At 52.1% G+C, this 22649-nt stretch overlaps 1 protein-coding gene across 1 annotated transcript; it reads right to left on the bottom strand.

Moving 5' to 3' along the window:
* Positions 1-1816: 1816 nt before the first annotated feature.
* Positions 1817-17123, bottom strand: LOC140721462 (uncharacterized). Its single transcript, XM_073036281.1, has 2 exons — positions 16977-17123; positions 1817-3143 (listed from the first exon to the last, which is right to left on the bottom strand). The coding sequence occupies exons 1-2, from the start codon at positions 17081-17083 to the stop codon at positions 2597-2599; spliced, it is 654 nt and encodes a 217-aa protein (XP_072892382.1). The 5' UTR covers positions 17084-17123; the 3' UTR covers positions 1817-2596.
* Positions 17124-22649: the final 5526 nt, after the last annotated feature.

Here is a 22649-nt window from a genome sequence, read left to right as displayed (position 1 = left end):
AAGAGTGTCAAATGTTACACAGGTAACATTTGGAGGTAGGAGATAGGGGCTGTAAATAAGTCACCCATACTGCAGTGGCGGAGCAGATTCGATAGATTCTCCTGCTATGCCTTAGGGGAACCGATCGTGGCCAGCTGTTTCCACAGAGCGTGGTCGGTATTGGGAGTGAGCTGCCAATTCTTTTTAAAACCCCAAAATCACTTGGACAATAGGGAGGGTGACTTGCTCAGACGGGCACCTTGGCTGGCACCGACGGGTTGGGCCGAAGGGTCTTCCTTCCACGCTGTGGGGACTTGCCAGTCTCGGGCCCGGGGAATCTACTCCGCGCCCTCCCCGAGAGCAACCACACCTCCCCCTACTGTTCGTCCAAAGGGGCTGCTGGCTGGAGGTCCAGCTGGGAGGACCCGTTCACTGCCGGGGATGGTCGAGAGGGATTTTAAAAAAGAGGGCATTGGGAATGAGTAGGCTCTGGACAGGGATAGGAGGGAGAGTGAGTGCGAGTCAGAGAGAGGGTGAGAGTAAGAGAGAGATAGAGGGAGGGGTGAGAGTGAATGGGAGGAAAAGAGAGTTAGAGAGTGACAGTGAAAGTAGGAGCGAGTTTAGAGAGACTGACTCAGGGAAAGTAAGAGAGAGAAAGTGAGGGAGTTTCGAGAGTCCAGGCAGATTCACGAGTAGGCTACGTGGTCGGCACAACGTCGTGGGCTGAAGGGCCTGTGTGGTGCTGTCGATTTCTGTGATTCTATCATAGGGAAGACGGAGTACAGGGGGTGTGATTGGATGGGCGGGGAGCTGTGCGGGGGAAGGGGGCTGGGCGGCTGCCAGAGGGGCAATCAGTGACTGAGGAGGGCCATGGGTGATGGTGAGGGAGCAGCGGAAGGCAAGTGGATGACTGGGGACTGGGAGAGATCGGGCGGGAGGGCTCACGAAGGGTTGAGAGAGGGGAGCGGGGAACATCCTGCACCCTGACCAAGGGTCTCGGACTGAAACGCCCATCGCCTGTCCCCCTCGGTAGAGTCCCTCCGGCATCTTGCAACCCCCTCGCTCGGACCTTTCACATCGGCCTTATTTCGATGTGGGCTGGGAGATGTTGTGCAGCGGGAGGGGTGGGGGTTGGGGGGGGGGTACAGTCCACACTCCCTCCACCGCCCTGTGACGAACCCCTAGGTTTACCTTGCCGCGGACTGTCACTTTTAAGAGGGAGTGCCTGAGTGACGTCAGCCGCCAGCTCTCTCGGCTCCTGTTCGACTCTTACTGGGGCGGTGGGGGCAGAACTATTTGACTCTGCGGCTCGTTTTGATGTAAGCGAGGACACTCACAGTCGGACGGTGGAAGGGAGCCAGTGACTGAGGGGTCACTGGTTGGGAACTGCCGGGTGCCCACAAGGGTGGGTCGAGCGTCGACCCAGCGCATCGCGACGTGGCTATCACGTGGTGTGGCCGGGGCAACCTTGCGGAACCTACCTGTGTGTTAACCCTTGCCTGGGAGGTGGTTCCCTTTGAAGACGGCAACCCCTGTGATAAGCTGCTGTTTGTTGGTGATAATTCGTAAGCGGGTTTGGGACGACGACGGATAAAACCTACGGCGATTCTGGATGATCACAGCCATGATCGCAGTGGATGACGGTGCTGGCTAGAAGGGCCGAATGGCCTACTCCTGCACCTATTGTCTATTATGAATGTCCCTCCCACGTCATTAAAACCGTGAATGAACTGAACTTTCGTACATCACCATCTCAACATTTTAAGCCTGGTGCCCCCCCCCACCGAGCTCGATAGTTTGGGAGTTATATTTACACAAAAAAAAACACACCGTTAACTTTCGATTGTTCTCGTTTGAGTTGCTATATTAAGTAGATACTAATAAAGACAGTGGTGGTAACATCAAAACCAGACTCCAGGCGCGGTCGATTGCCGCGGGTTCATTTAAACCGCTACGGGTACGTGACAACCTGCACCCCCCCTTCCCCCAGCGACAAGGTACCCCAACACCCACACACTTGGTCAGCTCAGCTCCCGTACAACAGGGAGTCGAACCAAAGCCTGAGACGGGGCGACCCCGAGATAACCTGTGACCTCCCCCCCCCGCCCCAACATCAACGCCCCTTCTGAGCCGTCCCCACCCCCTTGCCTGCCTTCTGACCCCAGGGGTGTAGAAGTGGGACACACACCACCACCTCCGCCCCACGCCCTCCCCTTCCTGAGAAAGGGGGTGGGGGGGGACACCTTCCCGTGACTCTCATTCCCACTTCCAGGCCCTCCGTCAGCCCTCCCTAAGAAGGCTAGGTTTCCCATTGGCCACGTCGCAGCAGCCCGGGTCTCCCATTGGCCACGTCAGGGCGACGCAAGCCTGCAATTGGCCGCACTTCAGCAGCTGAAGTCTCCCCACTGGCTATGTGTCGTCGTCCCCCCCCACCCATTGGCTGCGCTGCAGCAGTTGAGATCCCTCTCATTGGCTGCTTCCGGCAGTCCCCCTCATTGGCACCTCAGCTTCCTCATTGGCTGCGTCCCAGCAGCCGGTTGGCTCTCATAGGTCAGTTCCAGCAGTGCGGCGGCCCAAACTCTCTCTCCCCCACCCCGCTCCCGCACATGTCCCACAACTAGAGGTACCCCAGCCCCTCTTTGGCCCTCTGAGCTTGGTAGTCCTTCAGACTCCTCTTGGGAGGCAGGAGGCCGGGGCTCAGGCCGGGCCTCCTCTTAGTCCCGGGCTGACTGCTACCGGGAGCGACGTTGGCCGCGGTCTGCCCGTTGCTGGCGACGTGAGCCGCGGCCGGCTGGCCGCCTGAGTCTGCGCTCTGGGAGGCGGGCAGGTCGCTGTCGTGGGCGAACTTGCAGTTGACCCCGTACCGGCAGCGTCCGTCCTTGCGGTAGGGGAGGCAGACGCGGGGGCCGCCCGGGCCCTGCTCGCCCAGGCGCCCCGTCAGCCGCACGTGCTTCTCCAGCAGCCTCAGCTGCTCCCGCCGCTCTTCGGCAAAGGGGTTGGCAAAGACGCCGGCCACCTGGGGCAGGGCCCCCTCCAGCTGGGGGGGAGGGAGCTTGGCGGTGGCCCCTCCGTCGTCCCCTTCCTCCTCCTCCTCCTCCTCCTCCGGCGGCTCTCCCGTCGCCGGCCTGCTCCTCAGCGGAGATCCCCGCTGAATCGCCTGGGCCCTGCGGAGGAAACAGGGCAGAGGGTCAGTACGGGACACCCCGCCGTCATGTAACACCAAAGAAGGCCCTTCAGCCCGTTCATCCGTGCTAGTCTCTGAGCCGGTCCCTTTTCCCGCCCCCACGTTCTCTGACCCTCCACCAGAATGATTCCGGGAATGAGAGGGTTAACATACGAGGAACGTTTGACCGCTCTTGGACTGTACCCCTTGGAGTTTAGAAGAATGAGGGGGGGCCTCATAGAAACATTTCGAATGTCGAAAGGCACGGACAGAGTGGATGTGGCAAAGTTGTTTCCCATGGTGGGGGAGTCTAGTACGAGAGGACATGACTTGAGGATTGCAGGGCGCCCATTCAGATCAGAGATGCGAGACATTTTTCTTTTAGCCAGAGGGTGGTGAATCTGTGGAATTTGTTGCCACGGGCGGCAGTGGAGGCCGGGTCATTGGGTGTATTGAAGGCAGAGATCGATAGGTATCTGAGTAGCCAGGGCGTCAAAGGTTATGGTGAGAAGGAGGGGGAATGGGACTAAAGGGGAGATTGGATCGGCTCATGATGAAATGGCGGAGCAGACTCGATGGGCCGAATGGCCGACTCCTGCCCCTTTGTCTTATGGCCTGATCGCGGCACCTCTCCGAAAGCCCCTCGAGTGCTATTATCGCCCCCGCCTCCATTCGGGAAAGAGCTGGGTGCCGCGCTCTGGGAGAACAGGAGGGCAGGACGTTCAGATAGATTTGTGCATTGGGAGAAGAAAGTAATAAAGACGCAGATTATTTATTAACCGGGCTGTATCTCTAAATAAAAAAAAAATTATTTAAGTAATATCAAGGTTGTAATGCTGAGGGTTTACAAGTCATTGGTGAGACGGGACTATGAATTTGGACTCCATATGTAAGAAAGAATATGCCAACGTTGGCGAGGGTCCGAAGAACGAGCCAGGAACGAAAGGGTTAATGTACGAGGGGCATTTTGACTGCTCTGGGCCTGTGCACACACTGGAGTTTGGACCAAACGGTGTGGCGGGGTGGGGGGTGAAAGGGGACCTCACTGAAACCTGTCGGATATCGGAAGGCCTCGATGGAGCGGGTGCGGAGAGGACGTTTCCTGCAACGGAGGGAATGAGGACCCGGAGGGGACGGCCTCAGGATACAAGATCGGAACAGAGGTAAGGAGGGATTTTTTTTTGGGGTCAGCCGGAGGGCGATGAATCTTTGAGTCATCTACGAGGCCAGGCCGCTGGGGCGCGCTTAAAGCCGGCTTTCTCGACCGGCGAGGGTCGCGGGGAGGAGGCAGGGGAGTGGGCGAGTGAGGGGGCGGGTCGAGAGGGATGACGGCGCTCGTCCACGGGCCGCTATCCCCGCATGCTTCAGATCAGCCTCCCGTCACCCCTGTACCGAAGAACTCTGCACCTTCAGGACCGAACGACTACCGCCCCGGCGGGCACCGACACCGGCCATCATGAAATGCTTTGAACGGCTGGTGACGGCAGATATGAAAAACCGCACGGCTGCTACACTACACTCACCGATATACCTACCAACAGAATGCCTACTACCAAATTATCGACATACTATTTATATATATCTATTTTGAATTTTTATATATATAGTCGGCCCTCGTTACCCGCGGTGGATTGGTTCCGGGAATCCCCGCAGATACCAAAATACGCGGATGCTCAAGTCCCTTATTTCACCTGTCTCTGTGCAGTGGACCTAGGACTCAGCAGAACCCCAGACCTTATTTACCCTGTCTCGGTGCGGTGGACATTAGGACCCGGCGGAACCCCGGACCTTATTCAACCCGTCTCGGTGCGGTGGACATTAGGACCCTGCGGAACCCCAGACCTTATTTAACCTGTCTCAGTGTGGTGGACATTAGGACCCAGCAGAACCCCAGAACCTTATTCAACCTGTCTCAGTGAGGTGGACATTAGGACCCAGCAGAACCCCGGACCTTATTCAACCCGTCTCAGCGCGGTGGACATTAGGACCCAGCAGAACCCCAGACCCTTATTCAACCTGTCTCAGTGAAGTGGACATTAGGACCCAGCGGAACCCCGGACCCTATTTAACCCGTCTCAGTGCGGTGGACATTAGGACCCAGCAGAACCCCAGAACCTTATTCAACCTGTCTCAGTGAAGTGGACATTAGGACCCAGCGGAACCCCGGACCTTATTTAACCTGTCTCGGTGCGGTGGACATTAGGACCCGGCGGAACCCCAGACCTTATTTAACCTGTCTCAGTGAGGTGGACATTAGGACCCGGCGGAACCCCAGACCTTATTCAACCTGTCTCAGTGCGGTGGACATTAGGACCAGGCACAGCTCTATATCCACAGCGTTTCTATTCACGAAAATAATCACGATCGCGATTGAGAATAAGGTGGAAATAATAAAGCGATCGGAAAGAGGTGAAACACCATCGGTCATTGGAAAAGCGTTAGGCTACAGTCTGCCAACGATCAGAACAATTTTGATGGAGCATGCGAAAGGCCCTGTCCCGATGAAAGCTGCAATTATTACTAAGGAACGCCGTGGTTTATTATTGAAATATGTTTCTTAAGTGTTTTATATGCATAGAAAGGTAAAATATGTACTATACACTAAGAAAAACGTTTGACTAACTGACACTAAATAATACCGGATGTACCTGTTCCGACTTTAAACCGGCCTCAGGAGTGGAACTCGTTCATAACTCAGGGACTGCCTGTACTGTTAAGTCATCTCCAGATTACTGATAATACATAATACAATGTAAATGCTATGTAAATAGTTGTTATACTGCATTGTTTAGGGAATAATGACAAGAAAAAAATAGTCTGTGCATGCTCAAGCAACAAGTGCTGGAGAGAGAACTTCCGGGTTTTCCCGATCCACAGTCAGTTGAATCCGCGCGCGTGCGGAACCCGCGGGTGAGGAGGGCCGACTGCATATACATTTAAAATCTATACGAATCTCACATCCGTCCCACAGCGCGAGGGAGTAAAAAAATCTTCTGCGTTACGACTCCGCTGCAGTGCGAATTTAAAAGTCGAAAGGCTTGCGTTAAGAAACTGCCCAGTAGCCTGTTGGCCCCTTCTACTGGAAGCTCATTCCACACAGCTACCACTCTCTGAGTAAAGAAATTCCCCCTCGTGTTACCCTTAAACTTTTGCCCCCTAAATCTCAAATCAAGTCCTTTCGTTTGAATCTCCCCTACTCTCAATGGAAACAGCCTATTCACGTCAACTCTATCTATCCCTCTCAACATTTTAAATACCTCGATCAAATCCCCCCTCAACCTTCTACGCTCCAATGAATAGAGACCAAACTTGTTCAACCTTTCTCTGTAACTTAAGTGCTGAAACCCAGGTAACATCCTAGTAAATCATCTCTGCACTCTCTCTAATTTATTGATACCTAGGCCACTGTACCTTCCTCTGCAATCGGATCCTCGACTTCCTAACCGGAAGACGACAATCTCTGCAGATTGGTGATAATATCTCCTCCTGGCTGAAAATCAACAGCGCTGTATCTCAAGGATGTGTGCTCAGCCCACTGCTTTACTCTCTCTATACACATGACTGTGTGGCTAGGCATAGTTCAAATAACATCTATAAACTTGCTGGTGACACAACCGTTGTTGGTAGAATCTCAGGTGGTGACGAGAGGGCGTACAGGAGTGAGATATGCCAACTGCTGAAGTGGTGCCGCAGCGACAACCCGGCACTCAACGTCAGTCAGACGAAAGAGCTGATTGAAGGGTTCTGAAGGAAGCAGCTGGAGAGATTGGGGAGGCATTAACAGTAATCTTCCAAGAACCCAGAGGTTCTGGCATTGTACCGGACGAGTGGAAAATTGCAAATGTTACTCCGCTATTTAAAGAAGGGTGGGAGGCAGCGGAAAGGAGACTACAGACCCGTTAGCCTGACATCAGTGGTTGGGAAGTTGTTGGAATCGATTGTTGGGGATGAGATTATGGGATATCTGGAGGCACAGGAGAAGACAGGCCAAAGCCAGCATGGTTTCCTGACTAACTTTTTGCAATTTTTTTCCTGAGGAAATTACAAGCAGGGTAGACAAAGGAGATGTAGTAGACGTGGGGTACTTGGATTCTCAGAAGGCCTTTGACAAGGTGCCGCACATGAGGCTGCTTAGCAAGATAAGAGTCCATGGAATTAGAAACATAGGAAACGTACAGCACAATACAGGCCCTTCGGCCCACAAAGTTGTGCCGAACATGTCCTGACCTTAGAAATTACTTGAGTTGCCTATAGCCCTCTATTTTTCTAAGTGTGTACCTATCCAAAAGTCTCTGAAAAGACCCTATCGTATCCGCCTCCACCACTGTCGCCGGCAGCCCATTCCACGCACTCACCACTCTCTGAGTGAAAAACTTACCCCTGACGTCTTCTCTGTACCTACTCCCCAGCACCTTAACCATGTAACCTTAATGGTTAACCTCGTGTTAACCATTTCAGCCCTGGGGAAAAGTCTCTGACTATCCACACGATCAATGCCTCTCATCATCTTGTACACCTCTATCAGGTCACCTCTCATCCTCCATCGCTCCGAGGAGAAAAGGCTGAGTTCACTCAACTTATTCTCGTAAGGCATGCTCCCCAATCCAGGCAACATCCTTGTAAATTTCCTCTGCACCCTTTCTATGGTTTCCACATCCTTCCTATAGTCAGACAACCAGAATTGAGCACAGTACTCCAAATGGGGTTTGACCAGGGTCCTATATAGCTGCAACATTACCTCTCGGCTCTGAAACTCAATAGCACGATTGATCAAGCCAATACACCGTACGCCTTCTTAATCACAGAGTCAACTTGTGTAGCAGCTTTAAGTGTCCTATGGATTCAGACCCCTAGACACCCCTGATCCTCCACACTGACAAGAGTCTTCCCATTAATACTATATTCTGCCATCATATTTAACCTACCAAAATGAACCACCTCACACTTAACTGGGTTGAAATCCATCTGCCACTTCTCAGCCCAGTTTTGCATCCTATCGATGTCCCACTGTAACCTCTGACAGCTCTCCACACGATCCACAACACCTCCAACCTTTGCGTCATCAGCAAATTTACTAACCCATCCCTCCACTTCCTCATCCAGGTCATTTATAAAAATCACAAGGAGTAGGGGTCCCAGAACAGATCCCTGAGGCACACCACCAGTCACCAACCTCCATGCAGAATATGACCCGTCTTCCGTGGGCAAGCCAGTTCTGGATCCACAAAGCAATGTCCCCTTGGATCCCATGCCTCCTTATTTTCTCAATAAGCCTTGCATGGGGTACCTTATCAAATGCCTTGCTGAAATCCATATACACTACATCTACTGCTCTTCCTTCATCAGTGTGTTTAGTCACATCCTCAAAAGATTCAATCAGTCTTGTAAGGCACGACCTGTCCTTGACAAAGCCATGCTGACTATTCCTAATCATATTACACCTCTCCAAATGTTCATAAATCCAGCCCCTCAGGATCTTCTCCATCAACTTACCAGCCACTGAGGTAAGACTCACTGGTCTATGATTTCCTGGCCATCCCTGCTCTCTCTCTCGAATAAGGGAACAACATCCACATCCCACCAATCCTCCAGAACCTGATTAATGTATTAATGATGCAAAGATCATTGCCAGGGGATGAGCAATCTCCTCCCTTGCTTCCCACAGTCACCTGGGACACATCTCATCTGGTCCCGGTGACTTATCCAACCTGATGCCCTCCAAAAGTCACAATAGATCCTCTTCCTTAATATTTACATTTCCAAGCTTTTCAGTCGACTGCAAGTCATCCCTGCAATCACCAAGATCCTTTTCCGTAGTGAATACTGAAGCAAAGTATTCATTAAGTACCTCCGCTGTTTTCTCCAGTCCCGTACACACTTTTTCACTGTCACACTTCATTGGTCCTAGTCTCTCACATCTTATCCATTTGCTCTTCACATACTTGTATAATGCCTTGGTGTTTTCCGTAATCCTGTCCGGGAAGGCCTTCTCATGGCCCCTTCCGGCTCTCCTAATTTCATTCTTAAACTCCTTCCTGCTAGCTTCATAATCTTCCAGATTCCTATCATTACCTAGTTTTTTTGAAACTTTCATAAGCTCTTCTTTTCTTGACTAGATTTACAACGGCCTTTGTCCACCACGGATCTTGTACCCTACCATCCTTTCCCTGTCTCATTGGAACGTACCTACTCAGAACCACATGCAAATATCCCCTGAACATTTGCCACATTTCTTCTGTACGTTTCCCTGAGAACATCTGTTTCCAATTTATGCTTCCAAGTTCTGCCTGATATTTCCCCTTACTCCAATTTTACGTTTCCCTAACTTGCCTGTACCTATCCCACTCCAATGCTATGGTAAAGGAGATAGAATTGTGATCACGATCTCCAAAATGCTCTCCCACTGAGAGATCTGACACCTAACCAGGTTCATTTCCCAATACCAAATCAAGTACAGCCTCTCCTCTTGTAGGCTGATCTGCATATTGTGTCAGGAAACCTTCCTGAACACACCAAACAAACTCCACCCCATCTAAACCCCTCGCTCCAGGGAGATGCCAATCAATACTTGAGAAATTAAAACTTCCCACCACAACAACCCTGTTTTTATTATTCCTTTCCAGAATCTGTCTTGCTATCTCCTCTTTGATGTCCCTGTTACTATCAGGTGGTCTATAAAAACACCCAGTAGGGTTACTGACCCCTTCCCATTCCTAACTTCCACCCACGGAGACTCCGTAGGGAACCCCTCCATGGCTTCCTCCTTTTCTGCAGCCGTTGACACTACCTCTGATCGAAAGAGGTGCCACGCCCCCACCTCTTTTGCCTCCCTCCCGGTCCTTTCTGAAACACCTAAAGTCTGGCACTTGAAGTGGCCATTCGTGCCCAAGTCTCTGTGATGGCCACAACACCATAGCTCTAGGGGAATTACAGGGGAGTTACTAACATGGGTGAAGCATTGGTTGATCGGCAGAATGCAGAGAGTGGGAATAAGGGGATCCTATTCCAGCTGGCTGCCAGTTACCAGTGGAGATCCACAGGGATCGGTGTTGGGACCGCTGCCTTTCACAATGTATGTGATTTGGACTATAGGATTAATGGATTTGCTGATGATACAAAGATAGGTGGAGGAGTGGGTAGTACTGAGGAAACAGAGAGCCTGCAGAGAGACAGGGATAGTTTAGGTGTCTGGGAAAATAAGCGGCAAATGAAATACAACGTTGGAAAGTGTATGATGAAGAAATAAACGGGCAGACTATTATTTAGATGGGGGGAGAATTCAAAATGCAGAGATGGACTTGTGAGTCCTTGTGCAAGATACACTAAAGGTCAACCTCCAGGTTGAGTCGGTGGTGAAGAAGTGGAATGCAATGTTAGCGTTCATTTCTAGAGGTACAGAATATAAGAGCAGGGATGTGATGTTGAGGCTCGAAAAGGAGGTCGAGAGACCACACCTGGAGTACTGTGTGCAGTTTTGGGCTCCTTATTTGAGAAAGGACATACTGACATTGGAGAGGGTTCAGAGAAGATTCACGAGAATGATTCCAGGAATGAAAGGGTTACCGTATGAGGAACGTCTGGCAGCTCTGGGCTGGATTCCCTGGAGTTCAGGAGAATGAGGAGGGATCTCATAGAAACATTCCGAATGTTAAAAGGCCCGAACAGATTAGAGATGGCGAAGTTAGTTGCCATGATAGGGGAGTTTAGGACAATAGGGCACAACTTCAGGATTGAAGGAAATCTGTTTTGAACAGAAATGCGGAGAAATTACTTTAGTCAGAGGGTGGAGAATCTGTGGAGTTCGTTGCCACGGGCGGCTGTGGAGGCCAAGTCATTGGGTGATTTTAACGCAGAGGTGGATAGGTTCTTGATTAGCCAGGGCATCAAAGGGGACGGGGAGAAGACAGGGGAGTGGGGATGACTGGAAGACTTCGATCAGCCATGATTGAATGGCGGAACAGAATCAATGGGCCTACATCTGCCCCTGTATCATCTGCTCTTATGATTGTGGACTTCAGGAAGGGCAAGACCAAGGAACACATACCAATCCTCATAGAGGGATCAGAAGGGGAGAGGGTGAGCAGCTTCAAGTTCCTGGGTGTCAAGATCTCTGAGGATCTAACCTGGTTCCAACATATCGATGCAGTTATGAAGAAGGCAAGTCAGTGGCTATATTTCATTAGGAGTTTGAAGAGATTTGGTACGTCAACAAATACACTCAAAAACTTCTCTTGATATACCGTGGAGAGCATGCTGACAGGCTGCATCACTGTCTGGTATGGGGGGGGTGGGGAGCTACTGCACAGGACTGAAAGAAGCTGAAGAAGGTTGTAAATCTAGTCAGCTCCATCTTGGGCACTAGCCTGCAAAATACCCAGGACATCAATACTCCCCAATGCCATTAGGCTTTACAATTCAACCGCCAGGACTGAAGAACTTTTTTTTAAAGCTATTATTAATGCTTTTTGAGTTAGTGATTTAGATGCATATCATATTTTTACTGAGTTAAGTATTGTATGTAATTAGTTTTTGCAACAACAAGTGTATGGGACATTGGAAAAAATGTTGAATTTCCCCATGGGGATGAATAAAGTATCTATCTATCTATCTATCTACAGGGAGCGGTGTCTCAGAAAGGCAGCGTCCATCATTAAGGACCTCCAGCACCCAGGGCATTTCCTTTTCTCACTGTTACCATCAGGCAGGAGGTACAGAAGCCTGAAGACACACACTCAGCAATTCAGGAACAGCTTCTTCCCCTCTGCCATCCGATTCCTAAATGGACATTGAATCTTTGGACACTTTTTCAATATATATATATTATTTCTGCTTTTTTTTTAATCCATTCAATACATTTAAACTGTAATTGATTTATTTCTTAATACTTTTCTTCTATATTATGTATCGCATTGAACTGCCGCTGCTAAGTTAACAAATTTCATGACAGCTGCCGATGATAATGAACCAGATTCTGATTGCTATCCCTCACACTCCCACTAGGCGGCGCTGACAGTGGCTGAACAACCCTCTGATCCCCGCCTGTCTTGGGAATGTGAGAGGAGAGCGGGGAGGGAGAAATTTAAAAGGGGACGCTTGAGGGGCCGCCTAGGTGGTCCCCACCCGCAGGGCAGTGGGGAAACAGGAACGGACAGCCAGCAGAGGTGGAGGAGGCAGTTGCAGTTACCTTGAAAAGGTGTTTGTTCGGGTTATCGGAGTACCACAGGCCAAACGCAGGCAGATGGAACCAACAGGCACTGCACGCTGGAGGAACTCAGCAGGCCAAGGGCAGCGTTGATGGAAAAGAGTAAACCGTCGACGTTTCGGGCTGGGACCCTTTGGCAGGACTGGAGGGGAAAAAAGCTGACGAGTAGGTTTAAAAAGGAGGGTGGAAGGAAGACAGAGAGACACGAGGCTATAGGTGAAACTGGGAGGGGAAGGGATGAGGTAAGGAGCTGGGAAGTTGACCGGTGAAACAGATATGGGGCTGGAGAAGGGGGAGTCTGATAGGAGAGGACAGAAGTCTGATAGGAGAGCTGGGAAGTGATTGGTGAACGAGATACAGGGCTGGAGAAGGGGGAGTCTGATAGGAGAGGACAGAAGTCTGATAGGAGAGCTGGGAAGTGATTGGTGAATGAGATACAGGGCTGGAGAAGGGGGAGTCTGATAGGAGAGGACAGAAGTCTGATAGGAGAGCTGGGAAGTGATTGGTGAACGAGATACAGGGCTGGAGAATGGGGAGTCTGATAGGAGAGGACAGAAGTCTGATAGGAGAGCTGGGAAGTTGGTTGGTGAACGAGATACAGGGCTGGAGAAGGGGGAATCTGATAGGAGAGGACAGAAGTCTGATAGGAGAGCTGGGAAGTTGGTTGGTGAACGAGATACAGGGCTGGAGAAGGGGGAGTCTGATAGGAGAGGACAGAAGTCTGATATGAGAGCTGGGAAGTGATTGGTGAACAAGATACAGGGCTGGAGAAGGGGGGAGTCTGATAGGAGAGGACAGAAGACCATGGGAGAAAGAAAAGGGGGGAGGAGGAGCATCAGAGGGAGGTGGTGGGCGGGCAAGGAGAGGAGGTAACAGAGGGAAAAAGGGATGGGGAATGGGGAAGGGGTGATTTGGGGCATTACCGGAAGTTTGAGAGATCGGTGTTCATGACATCAGGTTGGAGGCTACCCAGACGGTATATAAGGTGTCGTTCCTTCAACCCGGGTGTGGCTTCATCCCGACAGTGGGGGAGGCCAAGGATGGACGTGTCGGAATGGGAACGGGAAGCGGAATTAAAATGGGCGGCCACTGGGAGCTCCCGCTCGTTCGGGTGAGGCGGTCTCCCAATCTGCACCGGATCTCACCAATATACAGGAGGCCACATGGGGAGCACCGGACACAGTGCGTGACCCCAGCAGACCCGCAGGTGAGGCGTTGCCTCACCTGGAAGGGCTGTCTGGGGCCCTGAGTGGTCGCGAGGGAGTGGGTGTGGAGGCAGTTGTTCTGCTGATGTCACTGCCATGGTGGTGCTCACCGACCTTGGTGATCCGCTCGCAGACGCCCGCGGCCCGCAGCTGTTGCCGTTTCCCCCCCGGGACTGCCCCTCCTCCACCTTCGCTTGCTCGGCCCCTGACCGGCCGCTCCAACTGGGACGCCGCGCGCCGGCACGAAGCGGTCGCGGGGACTTGCGGAAGCCCGACCCTCCTCTGACGACTCCGTCGACCAACCGCCCACGAGCCCCCGGGAGCCACAGGCACGCGAGCCAATAGAATTCGAAGGCCAGCCGAAGGGGCGGAGCCAATCAGGAGTGAGGGAAGCGAACCGGGGTGGGGGGTTGAGCTACATGAACCCGGAGAGAATCAGCAACAACTCCGCCTCGACTGGTGACGGAACGCCCGCAAGCGAACTGCCGGGCACCGAACGCGTCCAACGCCTCGACCCGAGCCACCGATACTCAAAAGCAACACGCGCACAGAATGCCGGAGGAATTTATGCTGCATCCATGCGAAAAGAGAGAACAGACATCTCCTAGGTGGGACTGGTTTCCCCCAGCATTTCGTGTGCGTGTGTCGCTCTGGATTTCCGGCATCTGCAGACTCTCTCACGTCTAAGTATTCACCACCATCCTGAACAGAAGGGTATCATCTCCGGCGGGGGGGGCAAAGGTGGGCTGCGCGATTTCAACGCTGCCCGGCCCTTTGGTGCCGATCTGGGAGCTACGTCCCCCCCAGGCCAAGAGTTTCGCGCCCATCGATCGAACCCGCCACGGCACCACCCCTGGCCGCCCCGCTCACCCACCCCCAGGGACCCGCCCGTCGCAACGCGATGGCCCCCCCCCACATCCTGCAAGCCCTGATCCGATTTCACGGCTGGATAACCAGGCGCAGGAGCAGAATCCGGATCTGGAGCTGACCGCGTGAACGCAGAGGCCGGGCACCGTCCCAAAGGAGATGGCACCCGGTTCTCCCGGTGTGGCCCCCACCAGCGATTACGTCAGGGCCTCGCAATTTTTCTTCCAATTCCAACCCCCCTCAGCTACTTTTTTTAGAACACAGAAATCTATGACACACTACAGGCCCTTCGGCCCACAATGCCGTGCCGACCGTGTAACCTACTGTAGAGACTGCCTAGAATTTCTCCACCGCACAGCCCTCTATCTTTCTAAGCTGCAGGTACGAGGGGTGATTGATAAGTTCATGGTCCAAGGTAGGAGTCTATTTTAGAAAACCTAGCACATTTATTTTTCAACACAGTCCCCTCCTGCGTTGACACACTGAGTCCAGCGGTCGTGGAGCCTACGGATCCTGGACCTCCAGAAAGTGTCCACAGCGGGGGTGATTGACAGGTTCGTGGCCTGGGGCAGAAGGAGATGAGTTGTACAGCTCTCATTACACGCACGTGCAGTTCAACTGTTTGAGTGATTATGCAGACAGTTTGAAGTTAATAACTCATCTCCTTCTACCTTAGGCCACAAATTTCTCAATCGCCCGGATGAGTTATTAACTTCAAACTTTCTGCATAATCACTCAAAGAGTTGAACTGCACGTGCGTGTAACGAGAGATGTATAACTCATCTCCTTCTGCCCTAGGCCACCAACTTATCGATCACCACCCCCCCCCCCCCCCCCCCGCTGTGGACACTTTCTGGAGGTCCAAGACCCGTTTGCTCCACGACCGCGGGACTCAGTGTGTCAATGCAGGAGGGGACTGTGTTGAAAAATAAATGCGCTCGGTTTTCCACCTTGCACAATGAACTCGTCAATCACCCCTCGTATTTACTGAGGCAGCCTCCGCTGCTTCACGGGGCAGAGAACTCCACTCTCTGGGAGAAGCGATTTCTCCACATCGCCACCCTAAATCTAACCACCGCTCCCCCCTCCCCAACCCGAATCTTGAGGCTATGTCCCCCACTTCTAGTCTCGCCTACCAGTGGAAACAACTTTCCTGCCTCTATCTTATCCACCCCCTTCATAATTTCAGGGTAGAATACAGCTCTCGTTACATGCACATGCAGTTCAGCTCTTTGTGATCATGCAGAAAGTTTGAAGTTAATAACTCACTTCCTTCTACCTTAGGCCACGAACTTATCAAACACCCCTGATGAGTTTTTAACCAATGAGGCATGCCACACATGTACTTACTTTAGAAATTACCTCAGGCCCTCTATTTTTTTGAGCTCCATGTACCTATCCAGGAGTGTCTTAAAAGACCCTATCGTATCCTCCTGCACCACCATCACCGGCAGCCCATTCCACGCACTCACCACTCTCTGAGTAAAAAACTTACCCCGGACATCTCCTCTGTACCTACTTCCAAGCACCTTAAACCTGTGCCCCCCCCTTGTTAACCATTTCAGCCCTGGGAAAAAGCCTCTGACTATCCACACGATCAATGCCTCTCATCATCTTGTACACCTCTATCAGGTCACCTCTCATCCTCCGTCGCTCCAAGGAGAAAAGGCCGAGTTCACTCAACCTATTCTCATAAGGCATGCTCCCCAATCCAGGCAACAACCTTGTAAATCTCCTCTGCACCCTTTCTATGGTTTCCACATCCTTCCTGTAGTGAGGCGACCAGAACTGAGCACAGTACTCCAAGTTGGAAAATCTCCTCTCCCCCCCCCCCCCCCCCCCGCTGTCAGATTTCCAAATGGCCCAAGAACTCTGCCTCACTATTTATTCCTCTTTGGCACTTAATTTATTTTTTTAAAAAGCTATTTATTTTGGTTACAACTTTGTTTTGTGACCTTGTTTTGCATTCCTGCCACAAAACAACGAATTTCGCAAAACTTTATCAGGGTACCAATTAAAAGTATCACAGTATCTCCACAGACCCCCCCCCCCCCTCCAACCCAGCAACTTCAGACATCCCTCCCTCCAAACTCTCCGCTTCCTTCCTCAGCCTGTCCGACATCCCACTCGCACCTTCACTTCCCTGAAACCTACCCCTTCCCTCAGAGCTAACTTCACAGCGACCCTCCCTAGCTCAGCCTTCAAAACCCCCCTGACACCGTCCCTCCACCCCCTCCTACCTTCACAGGGACTTATCATACCTCCATCCCCCAGTTCAGACACCCCCTCTCCTCTGCAGACTCCCAGATCTCCAGCCCCTGCCCCAACTTTCAGCAACTCAGGCTCTCCCCGGCTAAGAAACCCCCAGCACACTTCCTCCTCCCCGACATCTCCCCTCATCCTTCCCTCCCCACTTCAGACTTCCTTCACCGCTCCTCCCGCTCATCCCAATAGCCCACATCCTCACGAACGGGGACCCCTCACCACACCTCCCGGGGCTCAACGACCTGCAGCTATCACCGATACCCCGTTTCCGCCCCGGCACCTCACACCCACCTACCCGGGAGGCCTGGGACCGCCGCCCTCGGACTCCGGCTCCGGCTCCGACTCCGACCCCGAAGCCCCGTCGCTCTCGGACGAGCCGTAGTCCGCCACCAGCGCCGCCATCTTTCAGCCGACTGTTCCGGCTCCAACCCTTTTGCGTCAGCGGTTACGCTCCGCCCCTCGGACTGACGCACAATCGGGAAGGCAGGCTCAGCCGTGACTGACGGGGCGCCGGAGTGATGTCACAGAGAGGTCCCGCCCCCCTGCCTGCAAACCTCCCCTGGGATAGGTCCGGACCACTGTCCGTCGTGTCGCCCGGCTGAGGACCCGCCCCTCGAGCCCCGAGGAGCCGCCGGGCAAATGTTGGAGGCTGGAAGTCGGGGGAATAAATGTACTGCCAGGTCACACAGAGCCGGAGCCGGAGCCTCCAGAAGGCAAAGCCCATTCCCTGCGCTACCTCATGATCCCAAAGCACGACCCGTACGGTCACCCCCACCCACCGACAGAGAGACCGGTCCCAGAACACGGGCACTGCTCTCTGACAACCAAGAGGAAATCTGCAGACCCTGGAATTCATAGCAACGGACCCTGACGCCCTCCGAACACAGCTCCTGGGATGATGCACGCACGGACTCGAACACTTACCCACACTCTGAGCACGGCTTCTTCCACCGCTCCTGACCGACCAGACACACGCACACACACACAAACACACCTCCCTCCTCGGTCGAGATCGTTAAGAGCACCAAATTTCTTGGTGTTCAACTGGCGGAGAATCTCACCTGGTCCCTCAACACCAGCTCCATAGCAAAGAAAGCCCAGCAGCGTCTCTACTTTTTCTGCGAAGGCTGAGGAAAGTCCATCTCCCACCCCCTCCCCATCCTCATCACATTCTGCAGGGGTCGTATCGAGAGCATCCCGAGCAGCTGCATCACTGCCTGGCAGGGCTTTGGGACGCCACAGCCTTACTCCTCACGGGCTGCACAAGAGCGATACAAGCAGGCGTGGCCCAAGATACCGACCCCGCAAGGAACCGGCTGAAACCAGCCGGCGCACAGTACTTGGTCAGACCCCACTTGGAGTACTGTGCTCAGTTCAGGTCGCCTCACTGCAGGAAGGATGTGGAAGCCATAGAGAGAGTGCAGTGGAGATTTACAAGGATGTTGCCTGGATTGGGGAGCGTGCCTTATGAGAATAGGTTGAGTGAACTCGGCCTTTTCTCCTTGGAGCGACGGAGGATGAGGGGTGACCTGATAGAGGTGTATAAGATGATGAGAGGCATTGATCGTGCGGATAGTCAGAGGCTGAAACGGTTGCCACAAGAGGACACAGGTTTAAGGTGCTGGGGAGTAGGTACAGAGGAGATGTCAGGGGTAAATATTTTACTCAGAGTGGGGAGTGCGTGGTATGGGCTGCCGGCAACGGTGCTGGAGGCGGACACGATAGGGTCTTTTAAGAGACTTTTAGATAGGTACGTGGAGCTCGGTAAAATAGAGGGCTATGGGTAAGCCCAGTAATTTCTTAGGTAGGGACGTGTTCGGCACAACTTCGTGGGCCGAAGGGCCTGTATTGTGCTGTAGGTTTTCTATGTTTCTATAATAGCAGGGTGCACGATGCAGGACCACCAGCGCTGTGTACGGATTGGACGCTTCCCAGTCTGGTTGGGAAACCCCCGAGAAGGTGGTGGACAGTGACAGAGCTAAGATCTCGTGGCAGGTCCACAGACAGACTGATGAGCCGGTACTGGCCAACCAACCAGATGCTGTAATACCGAACAAGGAACATGAGAAGCAACAGTCATAGATGTGGCCCTCCCTGGGCGACGGTAACATCAGGAAGAAAGAAGACGAGAAGCCGGGGAAGTGCCAGGGGTTGAAAGGGCAGATAGAGAGGATGTGGAAGGGTGAAGCCAGAGCAGTGCCGGTGGTGATCGGAGCACTCGGGGCTGCGGCACCTGGACCGGGACAGGGCCCAGGAGCAACCTACGAGATCTCGGCCCGGTAGAGCACCCCGCCGGGAACAGCGAGGGCACGGCACCGAACCCTCAAGCTCCCGGGCCTCCGGTAAGGGGCCTGAGATGGAGGGGAAACATACACACACACACCCACAACGTAAAGGGTGAGAAAAATACATATTATTGTGTGTGTGTGTGTGCGTGCGTGCGCGTGTGTCTGTGTCCGTGTGTGTGTGTGTGTGTGTATGTATGTGTGTCTGTGTCCGTGTGTGTCTGTGTGCGTGTATGTGTGTGTGTTTTTCCATCTGTCTGTCTGTCTGCCTGCGTGTGTGTGATAACTTCATGCTGAAGTAACTCACCGTTTTCAAAGGCCCTTCCATCGGCTCTCTTTCAGACACTCCTGTTTGTCTGCTGTGAAGCTCGTGTGACTTAACCCAGATCTCTACACCGCCAGGTAGGGGGCTTTTATAGGCCGACTCGGGAGACTGCGTGCGATACCTTCGACGAGTTCCATCCCGTCCAGGTCCACAGCAACCTGGGTGGTCCAGTCAACAACGGACAGATTAACATCTCCTGGTGATACAACCCGATTATTCATAGAACCGTGACCGGCTTCCCCGCCCGTTTGGTCCACACGCTCCCGCTGATATCCACACCTCGTCCTCCTGTTCCCGCTTAATGCAGTATGACCCGACTGGATTAAACCTCACCTTCTCGTTTCTAATTTCGACCCCCTTGCTGGATGATTCCACCCTCCCCCCCCCAAGGACATCACTCCTAAATCTCACCTCCACGCTTATCAGAAATGCCTCGCTTATCTGTAGCTCGGTCACGACTGCATCGCTTGCGTCCAAGGAATGTCGAACGCCCGCCCTGCCCGCGCTTCTGCCAGATTTCTGTCCAAGTCCCCCAGAAACAACCTGTCCCCGCCCGCCCACCTTTGAGTCCGTCCGCTTTCCTTGAGAGGCAGCGGCGGAAGCCATTCTGATCACGAAACTTCTATTGCTGCTGTTCAGCCGTCAGGTTGAGCCCGACCCTCCACAGGGCTTTCGTGGCAAGATACGGGAGTTGGGTCCTGCCGAATGTCGTCTGTACTCTTTTTCCATAGATGCTGCCTGGCCTCCATCGGAGCTAGAAAGCACAGAAAACCTGCAGCACAACACAGGCCCTTCGGCCCACAATGCTGTGCCGAACATGTCCTTATCTTAGAAATTACCTGGGGTTACCCATAGCCCTCTATTTTTCTAAGCTCCATGTACCTATCCAGGAGTCTCTTAAAAGACCCCATCGTATCCGCCTCCACCACCGTCGCTGGCAGCCCATTCTACGCACTCACCACTCTCTGCGTAAAAAAAAACTTACCCCCGACATCTCCTCTGTACCTACTCCCCAGCACCTTAAACCTGTGCCCTCTCGTGTTAGCTATTTCAGCCCTGGGGAAAAAGCCTCTGACTATCCACACGATCAATGCCTCTCATCATCTTGTACACCTCTATCAGGTCACCTCTCATCCTCCATCGCTCCAAGGAGAAAAGGCCGAGTTCACTCAACCTATTCTCGTAAGACAGGCTCCCCAATCCAGGGAACTCATAAGGCATGCTCTCCACTCTCTCTGTGGAAAGTTGAACAGCTCTTAAAATCACACTCCACCCCCAACCCCCCACCACCCCCCCCCTCCGCCACCTCATCAGAAACCGACGACTTCTACTTTTGCATTTCCCTATCTCATCAAAAAGTATCACCCCGGTTCGGATATGGCCGGAGTGCGGAGTGTGGGGACACTGAAAGAACTCGATAATTCACAGACTTCAACGTGAGCAGTGTTAAAGAGAAAATAAACACTGGGCCAAACAGAGCCGTTAACTACAACTCTCCACACTACGGCTGAAAAGAACAACTAAAAGTAAAATGAATACCGTCAGTCTTTGCAGTCAGTTGACTCGACGGTCCAATTTCTCAGGCGAGGCCGAATGCAAGCAGGCAGCGAAGCTTTACTGTGTCCAAGTCTCGACAAATACTGTGACGGAAGGATTGGAGTTAAATGCCATCACAATGCGGTGGAGGCAGAAACTACCGGGTTTTTACGAGACTCCTGGATGGCTACATTGAGCTCGGAAAAATGGAGGGCTATGGGCAAAGCCCAGGCAGTTCGAAGGCAGGGACACGCTCGGCGCAGCTTTGTGGGCTGAAGGGCCTGTGTTGTGCTGTATGTTTTCTACGTTTCTATGAAATAATAATTAGCTGACACGTGCGCATTCACAAGCTCAATTGCCCTGTCTACTGCGCTGCTAAATCCGTGGTTGTGACAGAAAAGAGAGTGGTTATTCACCCCAAGGCGGCACTCGGTGATGACAAATACGTCTATAAGGTCACCTCTCAGCCTTGTCCATTCGGTAGGAAAAAACTCCCATCCTGACCACACCCTCGTTACTCTTAGTTTAATAACAAGTTACTCTGTCACGGCGACTACAGGTGCAGGCAGCATTCGGAATACGTCCTAACCCATGTCTTGCATTTAACATGAAGTCAGAACCCCACGTACTCGGAATAACGGCAGATGATTGCAAACCTGGCCAAGCGCGTTCCTCAAACTCCTCTTCTATGTCCCCTGCTGACGTTTATATTTTATTTATAAATCAACTCTGCTTCAGAATATCCTAGCAGGAGGATAGTACCTGTAACTGGCCCGAAACCATATAACAATTACAGCACGGAAACAAGCCATCTCGCCCCATCTAGTCCGCGCCGAACACTTACACTCACCTAGTCCCACCGACCAGTTTTCAGCCCATAACCCTCCATTCCTTTCCTGTCCATATACCTATCCAATTTTTAAAAAATGACTATCTCGAACCTGCCTCCACCACTTCTACTGGAAGCTCGTTCCACACAGCTACCAATCTCTGAATAAAGAAGTTCCCCCTCGTGTTACCCCTAAACTTTTGCCCCCTAACTCTCAACTCATGTCCTCTTGTTTGAATCTCCCCTACTCTCAATGGAGAAAACCTATCCACGTCAACTTTATCTATCTCCCTCATAATTTTAAATACTTCTATCAAGTCCCCCCTCAACTTTCTACTCTCCAAAGAATAAAGACCTAACTTGTTCAACCTTTCTCTGTAACTTAGGTGCTGAAACCTAGGTACCATTCTAGTAAATCTCCTCTATACTCTCTCTATTTTGTTGACATCTTTCCTATAATTCGGTGACCAGAACTGCACGCAATACTCCAAATTTGGCCTCACCAATGCCTTGTGCAATTTTAACATTACATCCCAACTCCGATAATCAATGCTCTGATTTATAAAGGCCAGCATACCAAAAGCTTTCTTCACCATCCTATCCACATGAGACTCCACCTTCAGGGAACTATGCACCATTATTCCTAGATCACTCTGATTTACTGCATTCCTCAATGCCCTACCATTTACCATGTATGACCTACAAGAATGTAGCACCTTATACTTATCAATATTAAACTCCATCTGCCATCTTTCAGTCCACTCTTCTAACTGGCCTAAATCTCTTTGCAGGCGTTGAAAACCTACTTCATTATCTACAATGCCACCTATCTTAGTATCATCTGCATACTTACTAAACCAATTTACCACCCCATCATCCAGATCATTAATGTATATGACAAACAACATTGGACCCAGTACAGATCCCTGAGGCACACCACTAGTCACCGGCCTCCAACCTGACAAACAGTTATCCACCACTACTCTCTGGCAT

This window comes from Hemitrygon akajei, unplaced genomic scaffold (assembly GCF_048418815.1).
Source record: "Hemitrygon akajei unplaced genomic scaffold, sHemAka1.3 Scf000055, whole genome shotgun sequence".
In the NCBI taxonomy this organism is placed as follows: domain Eukaryota; kingdom Metazoa; phylum Chordata; class Chondrichthyes; order Myliobatiformes; family Dasyatidae; genus Hemitrygon; species Hemitrygon akajei.
The sequence above is the reverse complement of the archived record's forward strand: the minus strand, read 5'-3'. Positions and strand labels throughout refer to the sequence as shown.